Source organism: Neodiprion virginianus, chromosome 3, assembly GCF_021901495.1.
Source record: "Neodiprion virginianus isolate iyNeoVirg1 chromosome 3, iyNeoVirg1.1, whole genome shotgun sequence".
In the NCBI taxonomy this organism is placed as follows: Eukaryota; Metazoa; Arthropoda; class Insecta; order Hymenoptera; family Diprionidae; genus Neodiprion; species Neodiprion virginianus.
In genome coordinates, this window is record NC_060879.1 from 37,620,711 (window position 1) to 37,642,744 (window position 22,034).

General features: G+C 37.3%; 1 protein-coding gene across 18 annotated transcripts in view; it reads left to right on the top strand.

Moving 5' to 3' along the window:
* Window positions 1–22,034, top strand: part of LOC124300175 (microtubule-actin cross-linking factor 1) — a 173,204-nt gene that overhangs the window by 145,068 nt on the left and 6,102 nt on the right. For 12 of the 18 annotated variants that reach the window (XM_046753905.1, XM_046753906.1, XM_046753907.1 and 9 more), the window contains 21 exons: window positions 746–892; window positions 1,007–1,230; window positions 1,314–2,108; window positions 2,261–3,129; window positions 3,420–3,709; window positions 3,793–4,836; window positions 4,985–5,462; window positions 5,569–5,738; window positions 5,891–6,712; window positions 7,001–9,822; window positions 10,010–10,021; window positions 10,434–12,558; window positions 12,659–12,906; window positions 13,292–13,345; window positions 13,611–13,655; window positions 14,187–14,264; window positions 14,827–15,001; window positions 15,100–15,217; window positions 15,341–15,570; window positions 15,733–15,850; window positions 19,315–19,460. In XM_046753905.1, the coding sequence (XP_046609861.1) occupies window positions 746–892; window positions 1,007–1,230; window positions 1,314–2,108; window positions 2,261–3,129; window positions 3,420–3,709; window positions 3,793–4,836; window positions 4,985–5,462; window positions 5,569–5,738; window positions 5,891–6,712; window positions 7,001–9,822; window positions 10,010–10,021; window positions 10,434–12,558; window positions 12,659–12,906; window positions 13,292–13,345; window positions 13,611–13,655; window positions 14,187–14,264; window positions 14,827–15,001; window positions 15,100–15,217; window positions 15,341–15,570; window positions 15,733–15,850; window positions 19,315–19,460 (11,010 nt within the window). Of the gene's footprint in view, window positions 1–745; window positions 893–1,006; window positions 1,231–1,313; window positions 2,109–2,260; window positions 3,130–3,419; window positions 3,710–3,792; window positions 4,837–4,984; window positions 5,463–5,568; window positions 5,739–5,890; window positions 6,713–7,000; window positions 9,823–10,009; window positions 10,022–10,433; window positions 12,559–12,658; window positions 12,907–13,291; window positions 13,346–13,610; window positions 13,656–14,186; window positions 14,265–14,826; window positions 15,002–15,099; window positions 15,218–15,340; window positions 15,571–15,732; window positions 15,851–19,314; window positions 19,461–20,646; window positions 20,754–22,034 lie in introns of all 18 variants that reach the window. The other 6 variants (XM_046753922.1, XM_046753923.1, XM_046753920.1 and 3 more) reach the window with 4 other exon arrangements.

A 22,034-nucleotide genomic window follows, 5' to 3' on the forward strand; every position in this document is an offset into this window, starting at 1 on the left:
ACTAGTGCATGTTAATCAAACACTGATGAACATTCATGTTCAATGTTTAATTTGTCTGAATCCACGTAATTGTCTTTGTCAATCAAAATCCTCAACATTGTTTACCAAATCTTAGCCTAATCCGTCCTATTGTGCTTTAATATAATTTTGAAACTTCGTGAATGATTATTTTTTACTTGAAAATTCTACACCATTTTTTACTTTTTTCAGGCCATATTTTTGATTCCTACTTTAATATCACTTTACGATTTTTTTCTTTACGGAAAGAACACACATTACGTACAATTCTTTCATTGTCACACATTCATTACTGTGCGTTTTAATTTATTTGCTTGATGAAAACTTTGCCAATAGTACGTAAGCCTTTGCTATTTATTTTGCTTATTATTGCATATGAGAAACAGTACGTACAGACATGCAGTTCTCGCAGATAAATTAAAGCTACTTTTCACTATTGTATCTATTTTTATGTCACAATTGTCTACTGTATGTGTTGTTTTTGCGTGTTCGTGCTTGCATGTGTGAGTTTGCCCTAAGCTTATATTTTATTCATAAATACAATAGTTATTTATTTTCTTAAATCTATAAGCTATTATTTATAAGAGCGTAATATCGTCACTGGTAAGATGCCGATAATTTTATTTTTTATTCTCGCTGTGATCTATTTATATAAGACTTTAGCACTCTGATTTTGTTTTAAAAACTTAGTACAGTTTTTTGAATATCAATTTTAACATTATTGTAGCAAGCGGTTGAAGAAAAGTACAAACTCTGCGATGAGACATTAACGAAACTTCTTCAATGGATATCCGAAGTTGAGGATAAATTAGCCAATCAAGATGTTGTTAAGGAAGATATAGAGGACTTGAGGAATCAAATAAATGTTATGAAGGTCAGTTTTCAGTACAAACAAACTTGCACGTAACATAGAATTTTTATTTTGAATTGACAGAAGTGAAATTTTGTAACCTTTACTTTTGGATACATGTGTGAATTTATTTTGCAGCAAGTAAAAGAAGATTTGGAGTCTCATGTCCGTCCAGTGTCATCATGCGTGGATCAAGTAAGACAAGTTGTTCTCACTGGTAGCGATGTACTATCTAGTGATGAAGTCACCACACTAGAAAAGAGCGGTCGTGCTTTGAAGACTAGGTTCGATAGAGCAGTAGACAGAACTGACAGACTGTTACGCCGTCTCATGGGAGCCAGCGATGAACTTAGCAAATTTAAGTACGTTATTATTCCAACTACATATAATGTATATGCAACCATTTAGATACTTGCTTATTATTAACATTGATCCTTTTTTGTAGGAACGAGATATCAATCTTTTCCACATGGTTGGACAAGGCACGCCGAACACTTGAGGATAAAGAACGATCACTTTCGAACTTGAACAAATTAAGCAGTAGTGCTGATCAGACCCGAGAATTTGTTAGCGATGTTATCGCTCACCAAGCTGATCTAAGATTCATCACAATGGCCGCTCAGAAATTCGTTGATGAAAGTAAAGAATATCTGCAAGTATTAAATGACTTCAGAACCAGTCTACCCCAGCGATTGCCACACAAAGAACCAGTCAGCAGCCAGAGTTCACCTGTGCGAAGTGAAGTCTCAATTGTTACAGCACAGTACAAGGACTTGCTTTCACGAGCTAACGCTCTTTCTGACAGGCTTTCGGGAGTCGGAGGCCGTCAACGTGATTATAGAGATGCGCTTGACAAAGCCAGGCAATGGCTGAAAGAAGTTGAGCCTAGAATACATCAGGTACTTTCAGAACAAGTGGCTGCTGAACCTAAACTAGTGGAAGACCAACTGAGTAAAGCAAAGTCATTAAACAACGAATTCCTGGCCAACGAACGCTTGGTAGACAGTGCGGAGAGCAATTTGAACGCACTGTTGAGATCCCTCGATGGTCAGCTCACACCTAGTGAAGCTAACCAACTTGAAGAACCTGTTCGTGAGCTGGAAGACAAGTATAAACAACTCGGCAATGCTCTGGCTGATAAATGTCAGCAATTGGATACCGCTTTGGTGCAAAGCCAAGGAGTACAAGATGCGCTGGATGGTTTAGTTATTTGGCTCAATAATGCTGAGAGTCAATTCAAGTAAGTAATGTTCACTGTTTTGTTTTGACTACATTTTAGGTTCATGTAACTGAACTCTGTAAAATTGCTTGCATATTTTGGAGTTGCAATTCACAACAATTGAAGAAAGTCTATCTATTGTAAAATATATTTGTGATACTTTAATTTTGCAGAAACTTACAGAGGCCAGCTAGCCTTCAGAAAGAACGCCTTGAAGAACAACAAAAAGATCAACGTGTACTCCAATCTGATTTAGATAGTCACCGTCCCAGTGTTGACGCTATAACTGCAAGTGCTCATGAGCTACTGATCAACTCAAGTAACGCACGTGTTGCTAAACGTATTGAAAGTAAACTAAAGGATGTCCAAAATAGATTTGAAAAACTCATGGATAAATCTATCCGCCGTGGTGAATTCCTTGATGAGGTTGCTCAGGGTCTGGGTGAATTCAACGCACAGACATCCAAGTTTGATGCATGGTACGCTCATATTATCGAGATGCTGGAGTCAAGAGAATTAAGCAAATTAGGTGTGTCAGAACACGAAAGTAGAATGGCTCAGATAATTGATAAACGTGAAGATCAACGTGGTAACTTCGAAGATCTTATTAAAAATGGAAAGAATTTGGTCAGCAAGAAGGATGTTACTGATGCAGCTCCAATCAGGGATAAGATCAAAGCTCTAGAGTCGCAATGGAAGGAGCTGAACAGTCTCCTTGACGAGAAGCAGCGCCTGAGCAAATCTCGCGCCGAGCAACTTAATGCTTATGAAAAATTACGAGATCAAGTTATTGACTGGTTAACTAATACGGAAAATAAAGTGCAGAGATTACAACCAGTTGCAGTTGATGTTGATAAGCTGAAAAAACAAGCTGAGGAGTTGAAGCCTATTCAAAAAGAATACAGGGATTATGGCATTACTATTGACAAAGTTAATGACCTAGGAATATCGTATGATAGCCTGTTGAAAGAACGAGGCGAGAGTCCAACAAGAAGACGTGGAAGCACCAGTCCGACAAAAAGACCTAGCATTACTAGCCCACGTAAGTGTTTTACCAAGTGAAATTCAGATACACATTTCAGATTATGTTTTAAATATATTTGTTACCATTATCCACGAATCTCTTTCTAAAATTCGCTATTCACGCACTATCTTCTGGTTTTAAAATTGTGTAGCTCCGTTTTAAATTACAGCTTGATACCAATGTATTATCAGATTTACAGACTTATGCTAATTTCGTAACCATCAACTCACACCATCTGCATATTATTGCTGCACTGCATTCATGTCATCGCACATCGTATTTGATTTTGTTTAATATTTTTTTTGTAGTACGTCGTACATCACAAGACCGTCGCTCACCATCCCCTACTAAGTCCTATGCGGTTCAAAGTCCGGTATCTCCAGGTGGTAGCAGTGGCTTCAGCAGCCGTCGATCTAGTCAAGATGGTTTCCACTTGGAGGAACTTTCACCAGTTCAGCAACAGCTTTCTGAAATTAACAACCGTTATAGCCTACTTGGCGTCAGATTGACAGACAGACAGACTGAGCTGGATAATCTTAAGGAAGAGCTCAGGAAACATCTTGATAACCTGAAAACGTTATCCCAATTTTTGGACAAGGTTAGTAGAATTGATCTTGTTTCTTAAACGCTATCGTCTATGTTCTCATCTATTGAAGATTTTATTACTCTTTTGTATTTTAGATACAACGCCAGCTGCCCAAGGAAATCATCCCAGCAACAAAAGAAGAAGCAGATAAGACAGCTAAACAGATCAAATTAGTAATTGAAGAAATGTATGAGAAACAGTCTCTGTTAGACAGTACAAGGACTCAAGTACGTGATCTTGTAAGACGTAAACACAACAGTGAGGGCACAGATAAGCTTAATGATGAACTAGAAGATGTTGCCGGCCGTTGGAAATCTATATCAGACAGATGCAAAGATAGGATCAAATTTTTGGAAGATATCAAAGAATTCCATGACACCTACGAAGGTCTCAATTCCTGGCTGGGCACCAAAGAAAGAATGTTGGGTGCCTTGGGCCCAATTTCATCTGATCCCAGAATGGTTGCAAGTCAAGTACAGCAAGTTCAAGTTCTTCGCGAAGAATTCAGAACACAACAACCTCAACTTGATCACTTGGCTCAAGTAGGAGACAATGTATTGGCTAGAGTAAACCCTGATTCCCCTGATGGTCAGAAGATCAACACAAAGCTGAACAGTGTCTTGCAGCGATGGGCAGATCAGCTTGGGCGACTGGATGAACGTGCCCAGAGCTTGGGTGATGCTGTTGATACAAGCCGCGAATTTGACGCCAGTCTTAATCGACTTCGTGATGCTCTGCAAGGAATTTCTGACAATCTTGACGATCTTCCGCTTGATAAAGATCCTGAAGAACAACTGCGAAAGATTGAAAATCTCGAACGTCAACTAGAAGGTCAAAGGCCACTCTTGGCAGATGTAGAAGCATCAGGCGCTCAATTATGTGAAGTGCTGAGTGATCCTGCTTCGAAATCCGAAATCCAAGGTAAACTGGCAGCTGTTGGAAAATTGTATAACAACCTACAAAAGAAACTAGATCACAGAAAAGCGGAGGTTGAAGGAAACCTACGCGGAGGTAGACAGTTTGAGGCATCTTGCAGCAAAACTCTTGGATGGCTGGCTGACGAACTTGGCAATATGTCGGAGAAACTGTTGGTATCTGCCGATCGAGAGATTCTGCAGCAACAGCTTGATCATCACGAGGTTAGTATCTCTATTTTTAAAACATAATTAGAAAACTAAATCAACAACTTGCATTTAGATAATTATATCACAAACACGAGTTTTCATTTGATTGACATCGAAGTTACATTCGATATAATCTATAATGGTTCATTCAATTTTTTTGCAGCCTGTTTATCGTAATGTAATGAGTAAAGAACACGAGGTAATAATGCTACTGAACAAAGGTCGTGACATGCTATCGCGATCCCAAAAAAGCGAAAACCGCTCCCTCCAAAGAGATCTGGAGAAGATGCACTCGCAATGGGACAGGTTGAAGAAAGACACCGTCGATAGACAAACTAGATTGCAAACATGTGCTGAGCATTGCAAGAAGTATTACCGAGCTCAGGATACGTTCTTGCCATGGCTAAGACAAGCTGAAGATAAACTTGATAGTCTCAAGCCAGCATCCTTCAAGCGTAAGGATATAGAAAAGCAGCTGAAGGAGCTGTCCTCTTTCAGAAACGAGGTGTGGAAACGTTCAGGTGAATTTGAGAATAACAAGACCCTGGGAGAAACGTTTGTTAGTGCCTGTGACATTGACAAAGACGTTGTAAAGAACGAATTGAGTGCGATGAAAACTAGGTGGGACAAATTGAACAATGGTAAGTAGTTTCTGGATAAATTATAATACTGTCGATGATTTTATCACTATTGATTTCTCATGATCAATAACTACTTCAATTAATTTAATCATATTTTGTCTTTCAGATTTGCTTGAAAGAACTCAATCCCTGGAAGACACTGCTCGCCATCTTACCGATTTTAGCGAAAATTTACGCGATCTTCAACATGGACTGCAACGTTGCGAAGATAAACTTGCATCCCACGATGCTCTTGGCGGAGCATCTAAAGATCCCAAACTTCTCGATAGGATTAAGGTAACGGTTTCTTAGCACCATGATAATAGAAAATTACGTTAGCTCGAACAGTCACATTGTTTATCAAACAATCATCTCTAAACTATTCAAATGGAATTATTTATTCTGGTCTGGTTTACTTTAACAAAATCACATTTCCTCAATTTTTCCAGAATTTACGAGAAGAAACAGCAAGCTTGAAAAAACCGTTGCAATCAGTAAGACAGCAAGCCAATGATTTAGTGAATGCCGCCGGTGATCAGGGAGTTGATGCGACGCACTTACAAGACGAAGTTGACAATGTCACGGACCGTATCGACGATTTGCAAGCTAAATTAGACGACAGATGTAGCGAACTCCAGAGTGCAGCTACAGCAGTTGCACAATTTAATGACCAAGTTAAGGGTGTTGTTCAAGATCTATCGGACCTTGAGAAGGAGTTGGAATCTATGAAAGCACCTGGACGAGACATCAAAGTTGTCCGTGGGCAAATAGAGGACGTTGGCAAGCTAATCAATAAGATCAATAAAGCTACTGACGATGTCGCTGATGCTGTAAGCTCTGGGGAAAGATTAGTTGACTCTGGTTTCGCTCCTGATACAGTTGCTACTAGAGATCAAGTTGAAACCTTGAAACGTCAACTTGGCAAGCTTGACGAGCGCGCACGAAACAGGGAAGAGGACTTAAATGCTGCTCTAAGTAAACTCCAAGAATTCTATCATGCACATGCTGATGTCATGGATGACATCAATGATGCCAACGAACAAGTACGCAAGCTTAAGCCTGTAGGATCAGAAGTTGAGACTATACGAGCCCAACAAGAAGATTTCAGGAATCTAAAGGCAAATAAAATTGAACCAATCGGTCATTCGGTTGATAATTGCAATCGACTCGGACAGTCACTTATCCAAAGCGCAGGTCGTGATGTTAACACTGGCAGTATTGAAAAGGATCTGGATAAAATGAATGATAAGTGGAACGATCTAAAAGGCAAGGTGAGTAGAAGGAGTGATCTAATTATTGTATACTTGAAGCCAATCTTCTTAGTAACACTGGCCTAATTTCTGTCTGATCGTTGTCTAGTACGAATAACTTTTGCCATGGACAATTTTTATTTTAACATCCGTCAGTGGCATCAAGTAAAATGGAATAACGCTTCCGCCGATTTAAATCCCCATATCACTTGTTTTACACTACTGGAAATCTTTACAATTAGAACAATCTGTGAAATGTTTTACTATCATATCAAATATCTAATGATAATTTTTTCCTCGTTTTTATAGCTTAATGAAAGAGATCGCAAGCTGGACGTGGGTCTTCTGCAATCTGGAAAATTCCAAGAAGCACTGGATGGACTAGAAAAGTGGCTTGCTGATACTGAAGAAATGGTTGCTAATCAGAAACCGCCTTCGTCCGATTACAAGGTTGTTAAAGCACAACTCCAGGAACAGAAGTTCCTGAAGAAGATGTTGATGGATCGACAGAATTCGATGTCATCACTATTTACGATGGGACAAGAAGTTGCGGGAGGAGCAGATTCTAAAGAGCGCAAAGTTATAGAAAAACAACTAAAAGATCTCATGGGTAGATTCGATAATTTGACTGATGGTGCTGCAGAAAGAATGGATGCCCTGGAACAAGCGATGGCAGTGGCCAAGGAATTCCAAGACAAGTTAATACCCTTAGCTATTTGGCTAGACAAGACCGAGAAGAAGGTAAAGGACATGGAACTAGTACCAACAGATGAAGAAAAGATCCAACAGCGTGTGAAAGAACATGATACGCTACACGATGATATTTTATCAAAGAAACCAGATTTCAGTGAACTGACAGATATTGCAAGTAATCTCATGGGACTTGTCGGTGAGGATGAGGCCGCTACATTAGCAGATAAACTCCAGGATGCTGCGAATAGATACGCTGCTTTGGTTGAACGCTCTGAAGCACTAGGCAATCTATTGCAACGCTCTAGACAAGGATTGAGACATCTAGTTCTCACCTATCAGGATCTGCAAGCTTGGATGGAAAGCATGGAGGTTCGACTTTCAAAGTATCGTATATTAGCTGTCCACACAGAGCGACTTCTACAACAAATGGAAGATCTTGCTGATCTCACTGAAGAAGTTTCCACAAGACAGACAGAAGTTGATAGCACAGTGGATTCTGGACTTGAGCTTATGAAACACATCTCTAGTGATGAAGCTCTCCAGTTAAAAGACAAGCTTGATTCTTTACAACGACGATTCAATGATCTGGTGACCCGAGGCTCTGATCTTCTAAAACATGCTCAAGAAGCCTTGCCTCTAGTGCAGCAATTCCATGATAATCATAACCGTCTAATGGATTGGATGCAAGGAGCTGAATCAGCTCTACAATCTGCCGAGCCTCACGAGGAAGAAATTATTCGTTTAGAAATGGAAATATCTGAGTATAGGTTAGTTTTGGATAAGATAAATACAGTTGGACCACAGTTGTGCCAGATTTCCCCTGGAGAAGGTGCAGCAACAATAGAAGGTCTCGTGACTAGAGACAACCGGAGGTTCGATGCTATAGCTGAACAAATTCAGAGGAAGGCTGAAAGGATTCAACTGAGCAAGCAGAGATCCCTTGAAGTGATTGGTGATATCGATGACCTTTTAGACTGGTTTAGAGAAGTTGATGGACAACTACGAGAAGCAGAACCACCAAGTAGTGAGCCTGAAGTCATCAGAGTACAACTCAAAGAACATAAAGCTCTCAACGACGATATTTCCAGCCAAAAAGGTCGAGTCAGAGATGTTATTTCAACAGCTAAGAAAGTTATACGAGAGAATGCCCAGCATGAAGACACTTCGACAATCAGAGATAAAATGGAAGATCTGCGTGAGACTATGGAAATCGTTTCCGGTCTTTCAGCTGATAGGCTGGGTGCCCTGGAACAAGCTTTACCGTTGGCCGAGCATCTTCGAGATGCTCATGCCGGTTTAGTGAGTTGGTTGGAAGAAGCCGAGCAACAAGTAGCAATGTTACCCATGCCAGCGTTACGTCCTGATCTAATTGCCGTACAGCAAGACAAAAATGAACTTCTCATTCAAAGTATCAATGAGCACAAACCTCTTGTAGAGAAATTGAATAAGACTGGTGAAGCTCTTATCAAATTATGCAATGAAGAAGAAGGGGCCAAAGTACAAGAAATTTTGGATAATGATAATGCTCGTTATTCGGCCCTGCGTGCAGAGCTTCGTGGTCGCCAACAGACACTCGAACAAGCATTGCAAGAGTCTTCTCAATTCTCTGACAAACTGGAGGGTATGCTTCGTGCTCTTTCGTCAACTGCTGATCAAGTACACGGCGCTGAACCTGTGAGTGCTCATCCTCCTAGACTACGCGATCAGATGGATGAAAATAACGCCGTGGCAGATGACATTGCTCAAAGGTCTGAAGCCTATGCAGCAGTCAAGAAGGCTGCCAACGATGTCATCAACAAAGCCGGCAACAGAGCTGATCCAGCAGTCAAAGATATCAAACGCAAATTGGAAAAACTCAATCGGCTTTGGTCTGAAGTTCAGAAAGCCACTGAAGATCGTGGTCGAAATTTGGATGAAACATTGGCTATTGCCGAGAAGTTCTGGTCCGAGTTAAATGGAGTAATGGCTACATTGCGCGAACTACAAGATGCTCTTGCTGGACAAGCACCAGCCGCTGTTCAACCTGCAGCAATTCAACAGCAACAAGTGGCCCTTCAAGAAATTCGGCAAGAAATTGATCAGACAAAACCTGACGTCGAACAAGTCAGGGCTTCTGGACAAGAGCTGATGGGTCTTTGTGGAGAGCCTGATAAACCTGAAGTGCGTAAACATATGGAAGATCTGGATCAAGCATGGGACAATGTAACTGCGCTTTATGCACGCCGCGAAGAAAATCTCATTGATGCTATGGAGAAGGCGATGGAATTCCATGAAACACTCCACAATCTTCTAGAATTCTTGGAAGAAGCTGAGGACAAATTCGCTGCTATGGGCACCCTGGGTAGTGACATTGATGAAGTTAAGAAACAGATCAAGCAGCTCGCTGCTTTCAAAGCAGATGTCGACCCGCATATGGTGAAAGTTGAAGCTCTGAATAGGTAAGAATTAGTTTGTTTTTAATTATGGTCCAAACAACAAAACCTATTGTTACCAATAGTGTGGGTTTCCCCTGAGATCATAGACAGGATCACTGAATTATTCCTGTGAATATCAGGTTAGGTAATCTAATGTGATTGATCTAATTTATCTAATGTAAATATTTGTTTTTGGCGTTCCTGAAAACAGAAGTCTCACAAGGCAAGTCAATGTCTTTGTGTTACGTATATCGTTGCTGTAGTTAGAGCATGGCTTAGTTTTATATTTAATAAATTTTTCTTCTAGCTTACTACATTTTCATTGCACGGTACATTATTAAACTTTCCTTGCTATATATCAATCCATCACATCTTCGATGGAATTATTCCGCCGCATAGAAAACAAAAAAATTTCAGGACCACTGTGTGTGAGACAAATAAATGTATTGTAACAAATAGAGAATCCCAACTGCGCTGCAGAAACTCTATCAACTAAATAAGAACCACTTGATTATTTTCTTTGCTATTTGATGTCAACATTATTTCAATTTTTTTTTATTTAGCTTGGTGTTATAATGGTATTAGAATTTTCCAGGAATAGAATAATTTTTAAACCGAATTTTTCTTTGCATTAGGCAAGCTGCAGAACTCACTGAAAGAACATCTTCGGAACAAGCAGCTGCTATCAAGGAACCGTTGGGTGCAGTTAATCGTCGATGGGACGGATTACTTCGTGGAGTTGTTGAAAGGCAAAGGCTGTTAGAAAATGCATTGCTGCGACTTGGACAATTCCAGCATGCCCTTGATGAGCTTCTAGTATGGATTGACAAAACTGATAGAACACTGGAAGATTTAAAACCAGTAGCTGGGGACCCTCAAGTGATTGAAGTTGAGCTGGCTAAACTCAAAGTTCTGGTAAATGATATTCAAGCACATCAAACGAGCGTAGACACTCTGAATGATGCAGGAAGACAACTTATCGAAGATGGTAAGGGCACTGCTGAGGCATCCACTACAGCCGAAAAACTTGGAACCCTCAATAGGCGTTGGCGTGACCTGCTACAACGAGCGGCGGATCGACAAAGAGAGCTGGAGGATGCTCTTCGAGAGGCTCAGTCCTTCACAGCTGAAATTCAGGACTTGTTGTCATGGTTAGGTGACGTAGATAATATGATCGTAGCATCTAAACCTGTTGGTGGTTTACCAGAAACCGCGTCAGAGCAGCTTGAGCGGTTCATGGAAGTCTATAACGAACTGGAACAAAATCGACCAAAGGTAGAGACAGTTCTTCAACAAGGACAGGAATATTTGAAACGTGCTGGAGCAACAAGTGCAGGTAGCTTGAATCACAATCTTAAAACCTTGAAACAAAGATGGGACAATGTTACGGCACGTGCGAGCGATAAAAAGATCAAATTGGAAATTGCTCTCAAAGAAGCAACAGAGTTCCATGATGCTTTGCAGGCGTTTGTTGATTGGTTAACAAATGCTGAAAAAACCCTAACCAACTTGAAACCTGTATCCAGAGTTATGGAGACCATTCTTGGCCAGATTGAAGAACACAAAGCGTTCCAAAAGGACGTTGGTGTTCATCGTGAGACCATGTTAAACCTTGACAAAAAAGGAACTCATCTGAAGTATTTCTCCCAAAAACAAGATGTTATCTTGATAAAGAATCTGTTGATCAGTGTGCAGCATAGGTGGGAAAGAGTTGTTTCAAAATCTGCTGAACGTACCAGAGCCTTGGATCATGGTTACAAAGAAGCTAGAGAGTTCCATGATGCATGGTCTAACCTAATGAATTGGTTAGATGAGACTGAAAAGACCTTGGATGAAGTAGCTGCTGATGGTGTGGGTGGAAACGACCCAGAGAAGATCAAATCTCGACTGAATAAACATCGTGAAGTGCAACGTGCTCTCAGCGGTAAACAGGGAGTCTATGATTCTACCATGAAAAATGGTAAAACCCTTAAGGATAAAGCACCCAAGTCCGATGAAGCAGCTTTGAAGGAACTTCTAAATGAGTTGAAAAACAAATGGACAACAGTTTGTGGAAAGAGCGTCGACAGGCAAAGAAAACTTGAAGAAGCATTGTTGTTCTCAGGACAATTTAAAGATGCAATTCAGGCATTGCTTGAATGGCTTAGAAAGGTTGAAAAGCAACTATCAGAAACAGGTCCGTTACATGGAGACCTTGACACGGTGACAAATCTCTTTGAACAACATAAATCATTTGAAAAAGACTTGGCTTCACGTGCCTCTCAAATGGAATCTGTAATAAGAACTGGTCACGATCTTGAATCTAAGGCGACTCCGGAAGATGCGTCAACAATCAGGTCCCAGCTTACTGAAGTTAATTCTCTTTGGGATACTGTCACTCGCTTATCTTCAAACAAGACTTCTCGTTTAGAGGAAGCTCTTAGGGAAGCTGAACGTCTTCACAAGGCTGTTCACGTTCTTCTTGAATGGCTGAGTGATGCTGAAATGAAACTTCGATTTGCTGGACAATTACCTGAGGATGAACAGGAAAGTAGGAATCAACTAATGGAACATGAGAAATTCCTTCGTGAACTTCAGTTTAAGGAAGTTGAGAAAGATGCCACTCTAGAATTGGCTCATGTTATTCTTGCCAAGGCTCACCCTGATGGTGCAGCAGTAATCAAACACTGGATCACAATCATTCAATCCAGGTGGGAAGAAGTTTCCACATGGGCTCACCAGAGAAACCAGAGGCTCGAGACTCACATGCAAGGCCTACAGGTACATATTGCAATTACAATAAACTTACAACATATTGATTGCATCTGCCAACGGTAACAATATAGTCAGTGAAATTACATTATCATCTTAATGTTTATAGGATCTTGACAACCTTTTGGAGGAGTTGCTTGAGTGGCTCGGCGGATTAGAAAATACATTGAATATCTTGGAAGCTGAACCACTTCCTGATGACCGTGCAACTCTAGAAGAGTTGATCACTGATCATCGTGAGTTCATGGAGAACACGAGTCGAAGGCAAAACGAAGTCGATCGTGTATGCAAAGCTCGTCAGGTCAAAGCTGTTAAAGATGGTCGCAAATTCTCAAGACCCAAATCAACAACACCAAGGTACAATTTTTTCTGCATCATTCCCAAATTTTCATCGCACGTTATACTTTCTATTTAGAAATAGTCATGTCTTGTACTTGTGTATTAATTATAATTAAATCTGATGTCATGATTACAATAATTTGATAAATTAGAATAATAATGACCATACTGGATTCAACGTGCATTCAGAACAGTTTCAATGGTTTTTTTTTTTTTTTATGATGGTGAATAAGAGCAATGAAATGCTGTTGTTTTGAAAATCTGTTTTGTCAACAGAATGTTAGTTTACTCTACATAATTAAACTACTATATTGAAATTGCTTTTTGCTTGCGTTTTGTGTGCATACTGCACGTGTTTTTCTTTTGTCTTTGTTTTGGCACTGGCTTACTTCACCAACATCAGTAAGGACCACTACTATGACTACGAGTATGAGCAACCACCACTACGGAAGCAAAGGTTTGTCGTCAGAAATAATTTTTTGATGAGTTCATCAAAATTTTTTTGATTTATAAAACGACATTCATAATTTCAGAGTCATGCATCTTTGTGCGCATCAATTATTAGTATAATATGTTTCATTTAATAAAATCTGAAATAAAAGATTATTCTAGACATGTTTAGGATTCAAGTTATTGATTGAATGAAGACAATTTTTCTTCATGCTTGAATCAGGTTTGAAGATATCATTTCGTTAATTTCATGTCGTTTTGCTACCTTTTAGTTTCAAAGGAAGCCGAGACCTCGCTCAGGGCCCACGGCATGGAAGGTATTACCTCATGTGTTAACTATTACTCTTTTAAACAATATACACCAACACTACCTACAATGTCTTAGCGAACGAAGCTTTAAAAAATTTTATTTATTTCCACCGCTTATGCAGAAGTCTTAACTCGATATCAAATCTTAGATGTTGCACGAACGTACTAACGTCTTGTTAGTTCATATATTTTAATACATTTTAATTAGTTTTATAATTTATTTAACCATTATTCATGCACCGCAAGGATATCAGGAAGAGGATTAGCAAATGTACAAACATGTCATTTGGTTTTTTCTGCTCTTTTTGTTTTTCTTGCGTAACTGACGGTATTTTACTTAAGATTTTATTCAAGTTATATTTGCCTTGTGGTTATATCTACAATATTTCATTACGTTCAGTATCATTTTGATATGATACCTTCGCTGAACACATACACAATTTGAACACTGCCTGACTCAGTGCATCGAGAAACTACTCGTTTATCCAAACAGTTTTTAGTAGTGTGTTTTGAGTGATGTGACGCATGTTCTTGTTTAGCCGAGCCAGTCCAGGTCGCGAGAGAACCCCGGATCCTTCATTACCACACATTGGTCCACGCTTCCCACCAAAAGGAAGGTATGTCATCGTTTCTTACTTTTAGAAACTATTGTACTTTCGTATTATTATGTCCATATAATAGCGATTATTATGTAGTAGCGTAATATTTATTTGGAGTTATGGTTGAGGAACGTGTGTGTGTCTTGTTGAGTTTACGGGCCTTCTTCGGTTTGGGTTTATAACTACTTTGTTTGAACAAAAATTTTTCCACCAAGAAATGCTTAAGATTGATTATAGTAATAAACTTTGTTCTAGTGAAATTCGGAAGTGCAAAACTTATTGCCCAATCATAATAGTTTGTACAAAGTTTGTATTTACAAGTAACTTGCAAATTAGCGAAAGGAAATTTTTAAACTTGTAATTAATGTTACTCTACAAAATGTGATTGAAATCGAGTGATAAGTTTGGAACACATCAATGTGTGAACTATACATCCAATATGTTGTACTCGTTCTCATCAAATCATTTGTAACATTTATGTTTAATCAAATCTGAATACTTTACAAAATGTAGTAAGCATAGGCAGATTTTGAGTCACCTCTTCCTTACTAAAACTTTCCTGCATTTTGTCCTAAATAAGTAGCAAGGCAGCTGAACCAGAGTTCCGAAGTCCAAGAGTTAAGCTTCTCTGGGACAGATGGCGGCATGTATGGATGTTGGCATGGGAGAGACAACGCAGACTGCAAGACAAATATAATTATATTCAGGAACTCGATCGTGTCACCAACTTTAGCTGGGATGATTGGCGCAAGAGGGTAAGTTGCCATCCCAATTATCAATACTCTCAAAGTTTGTGTTGAATTGATTAATGCAGAAAGAGCTCTAATCATTTTGAATCATTTTACTTTCACAGTTCTTGAAATTCATGAACCACAAAAAATCACGCCTCACAGATCTGTTCAGAAAAATGGACAAAAATAATGATGGACAAATTCCTCGTGAAGACTTCATCCAAGGGATTATGAATACTAGTAAGTGATGTGATTGTGTAGTATCAAACTAAATATGGCATACAATAACAACATTGACCAGTCAGATATGAAATACATCGTTGAGATTTATTTTATTTTAATATGTATGTATTATTTTTCTAGAATTCGAAACCTCGCGGTTGGAGATGGGAGCTGTAGCAGATCTTTTTGATCGTTTCGGCAAAGGTCTGATCGATTGGAAGGAGTTTATTGCTGCGTTGAGGCCAGACTGGGAGGAACGAAGACCTCCAAATGATACCGATAAAATTCATGACGAAGTCAAACGGCTCGTCATGCTTTGCACCTGTAGACAAAAGTTCAGAGTGTTCCAAGTTGGTGAAGGAAAATATAGGGTATGAACTTCTTTGTACATTCTTTATTCGTTGATATTTAACAATTTTTCAAACTAACAGTTTCGAGCACATCTATTACAAATCACAGAAAACTTAAGTATTCATTGAAATTCCCGTTAGTGAAGAAAATTAATTAGTATTTTATATAATGAATTTTTACAGTTTGGAGACAGCCAAAAATTACGCCTTGTCCGGATTCTTCGTTCTACTGTTATGGTACGAGTCGGAGGTGGTTGGGTAGCGTTGGACGAATTCCTTGTAAAAAATGACCCTTGTCGCGGTGAGTTTTTGTCATATATTTCTGATCAATTTAATTTTTACAATATTTTATCGACCATTTTATTTGAAACTGAATCTATGCTGGTTAGTCATCATATTTTCCGTTTCATTAAGCAATATTATGGAAAATTATTGATCAGCTTCTTTGATAGCAATATAACGTTGAGTTTTTTTTCTATTGTAAAGTCATATTAATTCGATAAATATTGTTTGGAAAATAAAATGCCTGCTAAATTGAAGCTAAAATTGTCTTGCAAAACATATGACCTGCTTTTAATATTTCAACGGCCAAAAAATTAACTCAATTTGTACAAGTTCAGACTGATTTAGCTTGGTACAGCAATATCGTACAACTTCTTGTTTATTTTTGAATTGCTATGTAACAAGAATCTGACATTATATTTACCATCTTATATGCGTCTAAAATTAGATTAAAAGATTTGTATTCATGCATAACGATTTCACCCAGTACCATGATATTTACGAAGAAAAGAAACGTGATTTACTATTCCCGCTCCCCTATCAAGAGGCACGTTAAAATATTTAGTTATGGTTTTAAGACTGTCGTGTTAATTGTTAGTTTTGAAAACCATTTCTCGTGTTTTATTTTAATAAATTAATTATTCCGTATTTTCTGTTATATTTAACATTTCTCATGGTTCATCAGCATTCATTTGCTCCGCTCGAATAAAAACAAAAACATTTTGCTAACTCTTAATTTTAATAATAACATATACTCACTATTTAATGTGAGATCGTAATAATATCTAATTACTATACTTTTGAAACATTTTGAAATGTTTTTGTGCCTGGGCTCTCATAATAATAATATATAACATGATAGTGCGTTTGTGTGTATGATCTCAACTCCTGAGGTAACAACAAGAGTAATTTTTATTAATCACAAATAATCACCAGCTGAATATAAATATGGGGACATAAATGGAGAAAGTGTGTGTTTATTATATTTGCTTTTGCTTAGCTTGTTGCTGAAATTTTGGTTCTTAGTTCTCCTATCTAACTTGGCCAATCACAGTTGATAGAAAATGGTATCAATTACAAAAGAAGATTTGTGTGGTTTATTTTCACTGATTTATAATTCAATTTATATTGCCTAATTCGATTTTTTTTTAACGATTAAAAATAATCAGTAACACTGCCTACAATTTGAAATTGATCCAGTTATTGAAACTTGTTTATGCTTTGAGACTCTTATTTTGGTTTGAAATCTTAAATTCTGAAAATGCACTTGAGTTACATTAAAGGAATTAGAAGTTCGAGATCCAGAATTGAGAAATTATTATCTTTCTAACGCAATCTTCTTTTGGGAGAAAACTAAATAAAAGCATAAAAAGAATTGTAGTTAATTGTGATATTGTTGATAGACCCCATACTAACATGAACTTTATTGCTTTCTCTCACTCCACCCTCCTTAAACCCAATCGTGCACCTTCCAAAACATAATTATTACTAAATATTAATCATTGATTTAATATCTGATAATTATGGTTGCTTTTTATTCCTCAAATCAACTGCAATGCATGATCTTCTATTTTTAATTTCACCGTATGCCGTTCACCGTACTATTTCATCACATTAAATCATTTAGTTTTTTTAATGCCAATACCGGATCCTAACAAACCTGAACAGCACGAGGGCTGGTGCCCACTTGGTAAGAGTGTTGTGCATGTCATTATTTTATTCACAACTGATATGCCAAGCTTTATAGCACGAAAAAGCAATGTTATCCTTTAAGCTGAGCACTAAATTTTGGAAACGAAAGATCTATGATTGATTGATGCAAAAAATATGCACAGTGCTATTGTCTCCAGCACATTTATTAATTTTTTTTTTTTCAAATCAATCATAACTTCAACTGACAAAGTTGATACAACGATATTGAACTAATACCATATCATGTACATGGATTTACCTCAAACGACCGTGTAAATAAGCAAACTACATCTTATCATCGTTCAGGTTTTAAATTAGTAAATTGCAAATAGATATTATAGCATTGTTGATTAATGGGACCTACCAAACTCCTAAAAGATCTCATAACTCTAATTCTATTTGGTTATTAGCATTAATTGACATATCAGCTGTGAAGTCATAAGTAATTTACGTTGCATGTTCATACAATAATTTAATTGGCATTTAGTAGTTTATTCGTTTTTTCAGTAATTACTTGTGTCCGAAGTTTGTGTTTTCCAGAACTTAGGTAATTGTACGTTTAACCGTTCGTCGAGTTATATCTCAAGGCGCGTTGCAACAAATACGTTTATATTCAATTCCTAATGACTGAGAGTATTGCATTGTCAAAAGAGTCATTTCGTTGTAGATTTAGAAGATGTGTTTCCCATTAATAATCTGTAAAACAGATTATCTTCTTCTTTTGTCCATGAAAAAAGTAGTAGAGCACATTTAATTACAGTGTGTAGTGTTGTGGTGACTGCGGATACAGGACATTTTGAATTCATTATCAATTTCCATACAACGGTAGTTGGGAGCAAAAACGTTTTAATGTTCTTCGTACATATTCTAACAGTTTTAAGTTTTCATTTGAGATAATGAAACAAGTTTTGGTATATTCTAGCAGTACAACAATATCAAATATTTTACCTATATTTCATATCAGTGCCCTAGTTTAAATTCATCACATGGTACAGTTTGCGAACTTGAGAATTGTGTTTTATTTTATGTAATATATCTGTTTATTTATTTATTTATCTTCTCCAACCAATATATGTAGCATGGTGTTGGAGTTGGACATGGATTTTATAATAGAGTATTTCAGTTATGTTTGATAGAGTGTTCTTATCATATTGTAACATGAATCTCATCCACAAGATGGTTTGTAAAACGAACTTCACGTTTCAAGATGATAGGTATAATGTAGTAACAATAGCAATACCAGTCCGTATTACAGAATATATAATGTGCAAATTTATTGAAACTATATATAATATAGTAAAATTAGCATAGAATCAAACGTAAATCAAATAACGAAACTGTAATACAAACTGATATATCATTTTTCAATATCCCTAATTATTTATATTGTACTTAAGTTTTTCCTTTATTTTATTCTAAATTTGTTGTTTTCTTTTTCCTTTTATCAATCCACTACACATACACATACACTACACGCTATCTTCTACGGTTAAACTCTTTTATCTCTCCTCATCTATTCAATTCTTATACCAATTTATTCAATTTGCATGCCTCGGTATTGTAAAATTGTAAAATATCTACTATATTATGCTATACTAACTTTTTTTTCATATTCTTTGTTTCTTTTCATTACTTTTCGTTATTCTGTAAAAATTTTTCCCTTAATTATGTATAATTGAAATTATTTCCTCTCTATATCTGTTCTTTGTAAAAAAAATATTTGGCACTTCCTACAATCCTTGGCATCCCGTAACGCCTTCCTACTAACTGCGTGCACGCAACACACTCTAGCCAAGGGAAGGACGAACATTGAGCTACGGGAACAGTTCATACTGGCAGATGGCGTCAGCCAGACTATGACAGCGTTCAGGTCCAAACCGAGTCCAACCTCGACCCTGCAACGTACGCCAATATCCTCTGCTGGGCCCATAACTAAGGTAATAATGACAGACCCATGGAATATCCTTTCATCACGGTCAAGCATCAGAAATCAAACCTGCTGATCCATTGCCTCTCATTCACATTACTGTAATTGCAACGATATTGACAGTTAAAGACCGAAGAAACCATTTGAAAAAAATTTATTTCCGTGCGCAATAAATTTTTTTCACATGTATATCTACGACCTATAATTTCATTTTAAACTTGGCAAGTATGAAAGCTTGATTTATTTTCAACAAAACAATTATTACACTGAACTGCTAATACTGCAATTAAATTACAGATGAGTAAAAGGTTCTTGCCAAGTTTCAATATGTTATCACACTTTCATGAACGAGTTTTTTTTTTTCTCTAATTTAACTGACGTATATCACACCGCATATTCATCGCATTTTCACAATCTCTTCGTTCTCTCTAACTGAGGTACGTGGCCCCAAGAAGTTTCAGCATTTTCTGGTGAGTACATTATTCATGTATTACAAGTTTGCAGGATCACTTTGCATGAGCACGGTTGATAAGTATACGTATATTGGTAGTTGTATGTAGTTGCTTTGTTATGACTTGTCACACTTGGGTATGTCGTGTTTATGATAAACTCAAGAGTTTTTGGGTACTATTGGTAAGGAAAGAATATCGTTGGTATGTCATTTTCAGGACAACACTCACCACAGATTGCGTTAAAACCTCAGGAGATGTGATTTCAGCGTGATGATTAAGTTGAATAGGTTTCATTTTTTTTTTTTCACAAATATTGATAAACCGGCACAGATGCACTTTCGTTAATTGTGTGAATGATCAGGTCAAATATTATGGTAGCATCCTCACAGACATTGATTAACATTACACCATCTTCCAAATGCCGTTAATTATACTTGCATTATAATGATTCAAATTCTTTGTACTCAAGACACAAATTCAAGTATGAATATAACACTTCAGAATCTTCATTATTTCTCACACTTGAATGTTCACTGTCGAATTCATTTTATTGACAATAAGTGCCAAATGATTGATAATCGATATCTAATTGATAAGCTTACCGTAACAAGAATAGCATTCTGGAAGTTTGTAATCAGATCAGAATCAGATAGGAAAATAAAAAACAACGTTTAACAATATGCCGTCAGAGAGATATTCTACAAAATAGACACAGCGTTGTAAAACTTTTGGTTTATGGTACAGCGGAGGAGTTCATGAACCAGCTGATGCCGATATTTGAGAGTTTGAGGCAAAAGGAGGATCTCCCGTGCTCATACCCTCTCCACATGCACGCACCCTCTTACCACTGGGTAAATAATGAATTCTGTCTTCCATTCTGTCGTCCGTGTGATCATTTATTGTTTTGTTTTTCGTTGCTGTCCGTGTGAGCCTGCGATTTGCATCTACTAAAATAGCGTGAATTATTAGCAAATTTCCTGTTTATTGTGATCCTAAAGAAACCAAGGTAGAATTTATGTGAAATTTTTGGCTATGCTCTTGTCAATGAACACATCAAATAATTTTGAACATGATGAAAATTGTTTATCAATTTTATAACAGATAGAATTTGTTCCAACCAAACTCATTATTCTCTTTCTGAAAATTATTAGTTGACCAACTGTGAAACTTAAAAAAATAGATTGCATCATAGCTTATTAGAATTGTTATCTATTTATCGCAAAAAAATGTCCAAAAAAATTCTACTGTGGTAATTCTAGGACGAAGCAAACTTGAGAGTAACAACATAAGTTTGGGTTTGTGGTTTTGAGGAAATACTGCGGTATAGTATTATCAACGCTCAATATTATCTGTAATACGCAGATACTTGTGCAATGTATTCTGTTTGATTGTGTAGAATCGAATGTATGTTATGAATCACCATTCCAATCATTTATAGCATTATTTTGATTTATTTTGTTTCCACTATTATTTACCTGGTTTGAGTACTATTTGTTTGAATGCCTCGAAATACTTCCTTCTATTGTGTTCCCGTCCTAAGCAACAGACATACCCATATTGGACTCTTAGCATGGATGGGTAACGATCATAGAATTTCCATGTATTGGTTTTGACATCGACTAGTTCCTTTAGTGGTATATAAATTCGGGCCTGCTCTTATGTTTCCTCTTTTCAAATGAAAATTTCAACGTGCAGTGCAATGGAAAAGTTCAACAGTGGCATAGAAATTCAATATTATTGACCTCGTGAGATATTGTCAAGGACTTTCAAAGATAAAGACCAATTTCACAGCATGTTTGGAAACATTTATTTCTTGGACATGCTACCATTACAGAACTTGCCCATTGTTTTAGAATGCGACTATAAATTGAGTAGAGAATATTCTTGTTTTTCAAACTTTTTAACTATATCCTGTATTAATGCGTGGATAGTGGCGTTGATCGGAGACACCTCAAATCACCATAAACTACTGTATCTCTCCCAGCTCCTTATGGTAAGTTAGCATGTATTTGGTAGATTCCGATTCTCAGTTTTAATTATGGTAAAAAGTAGTAAACCTTTTTTTTTTTCAAGTATTTCATTGACCTATTTTGAATTAAGATCACATAAGTTGATCAGATTGATATCTCAGT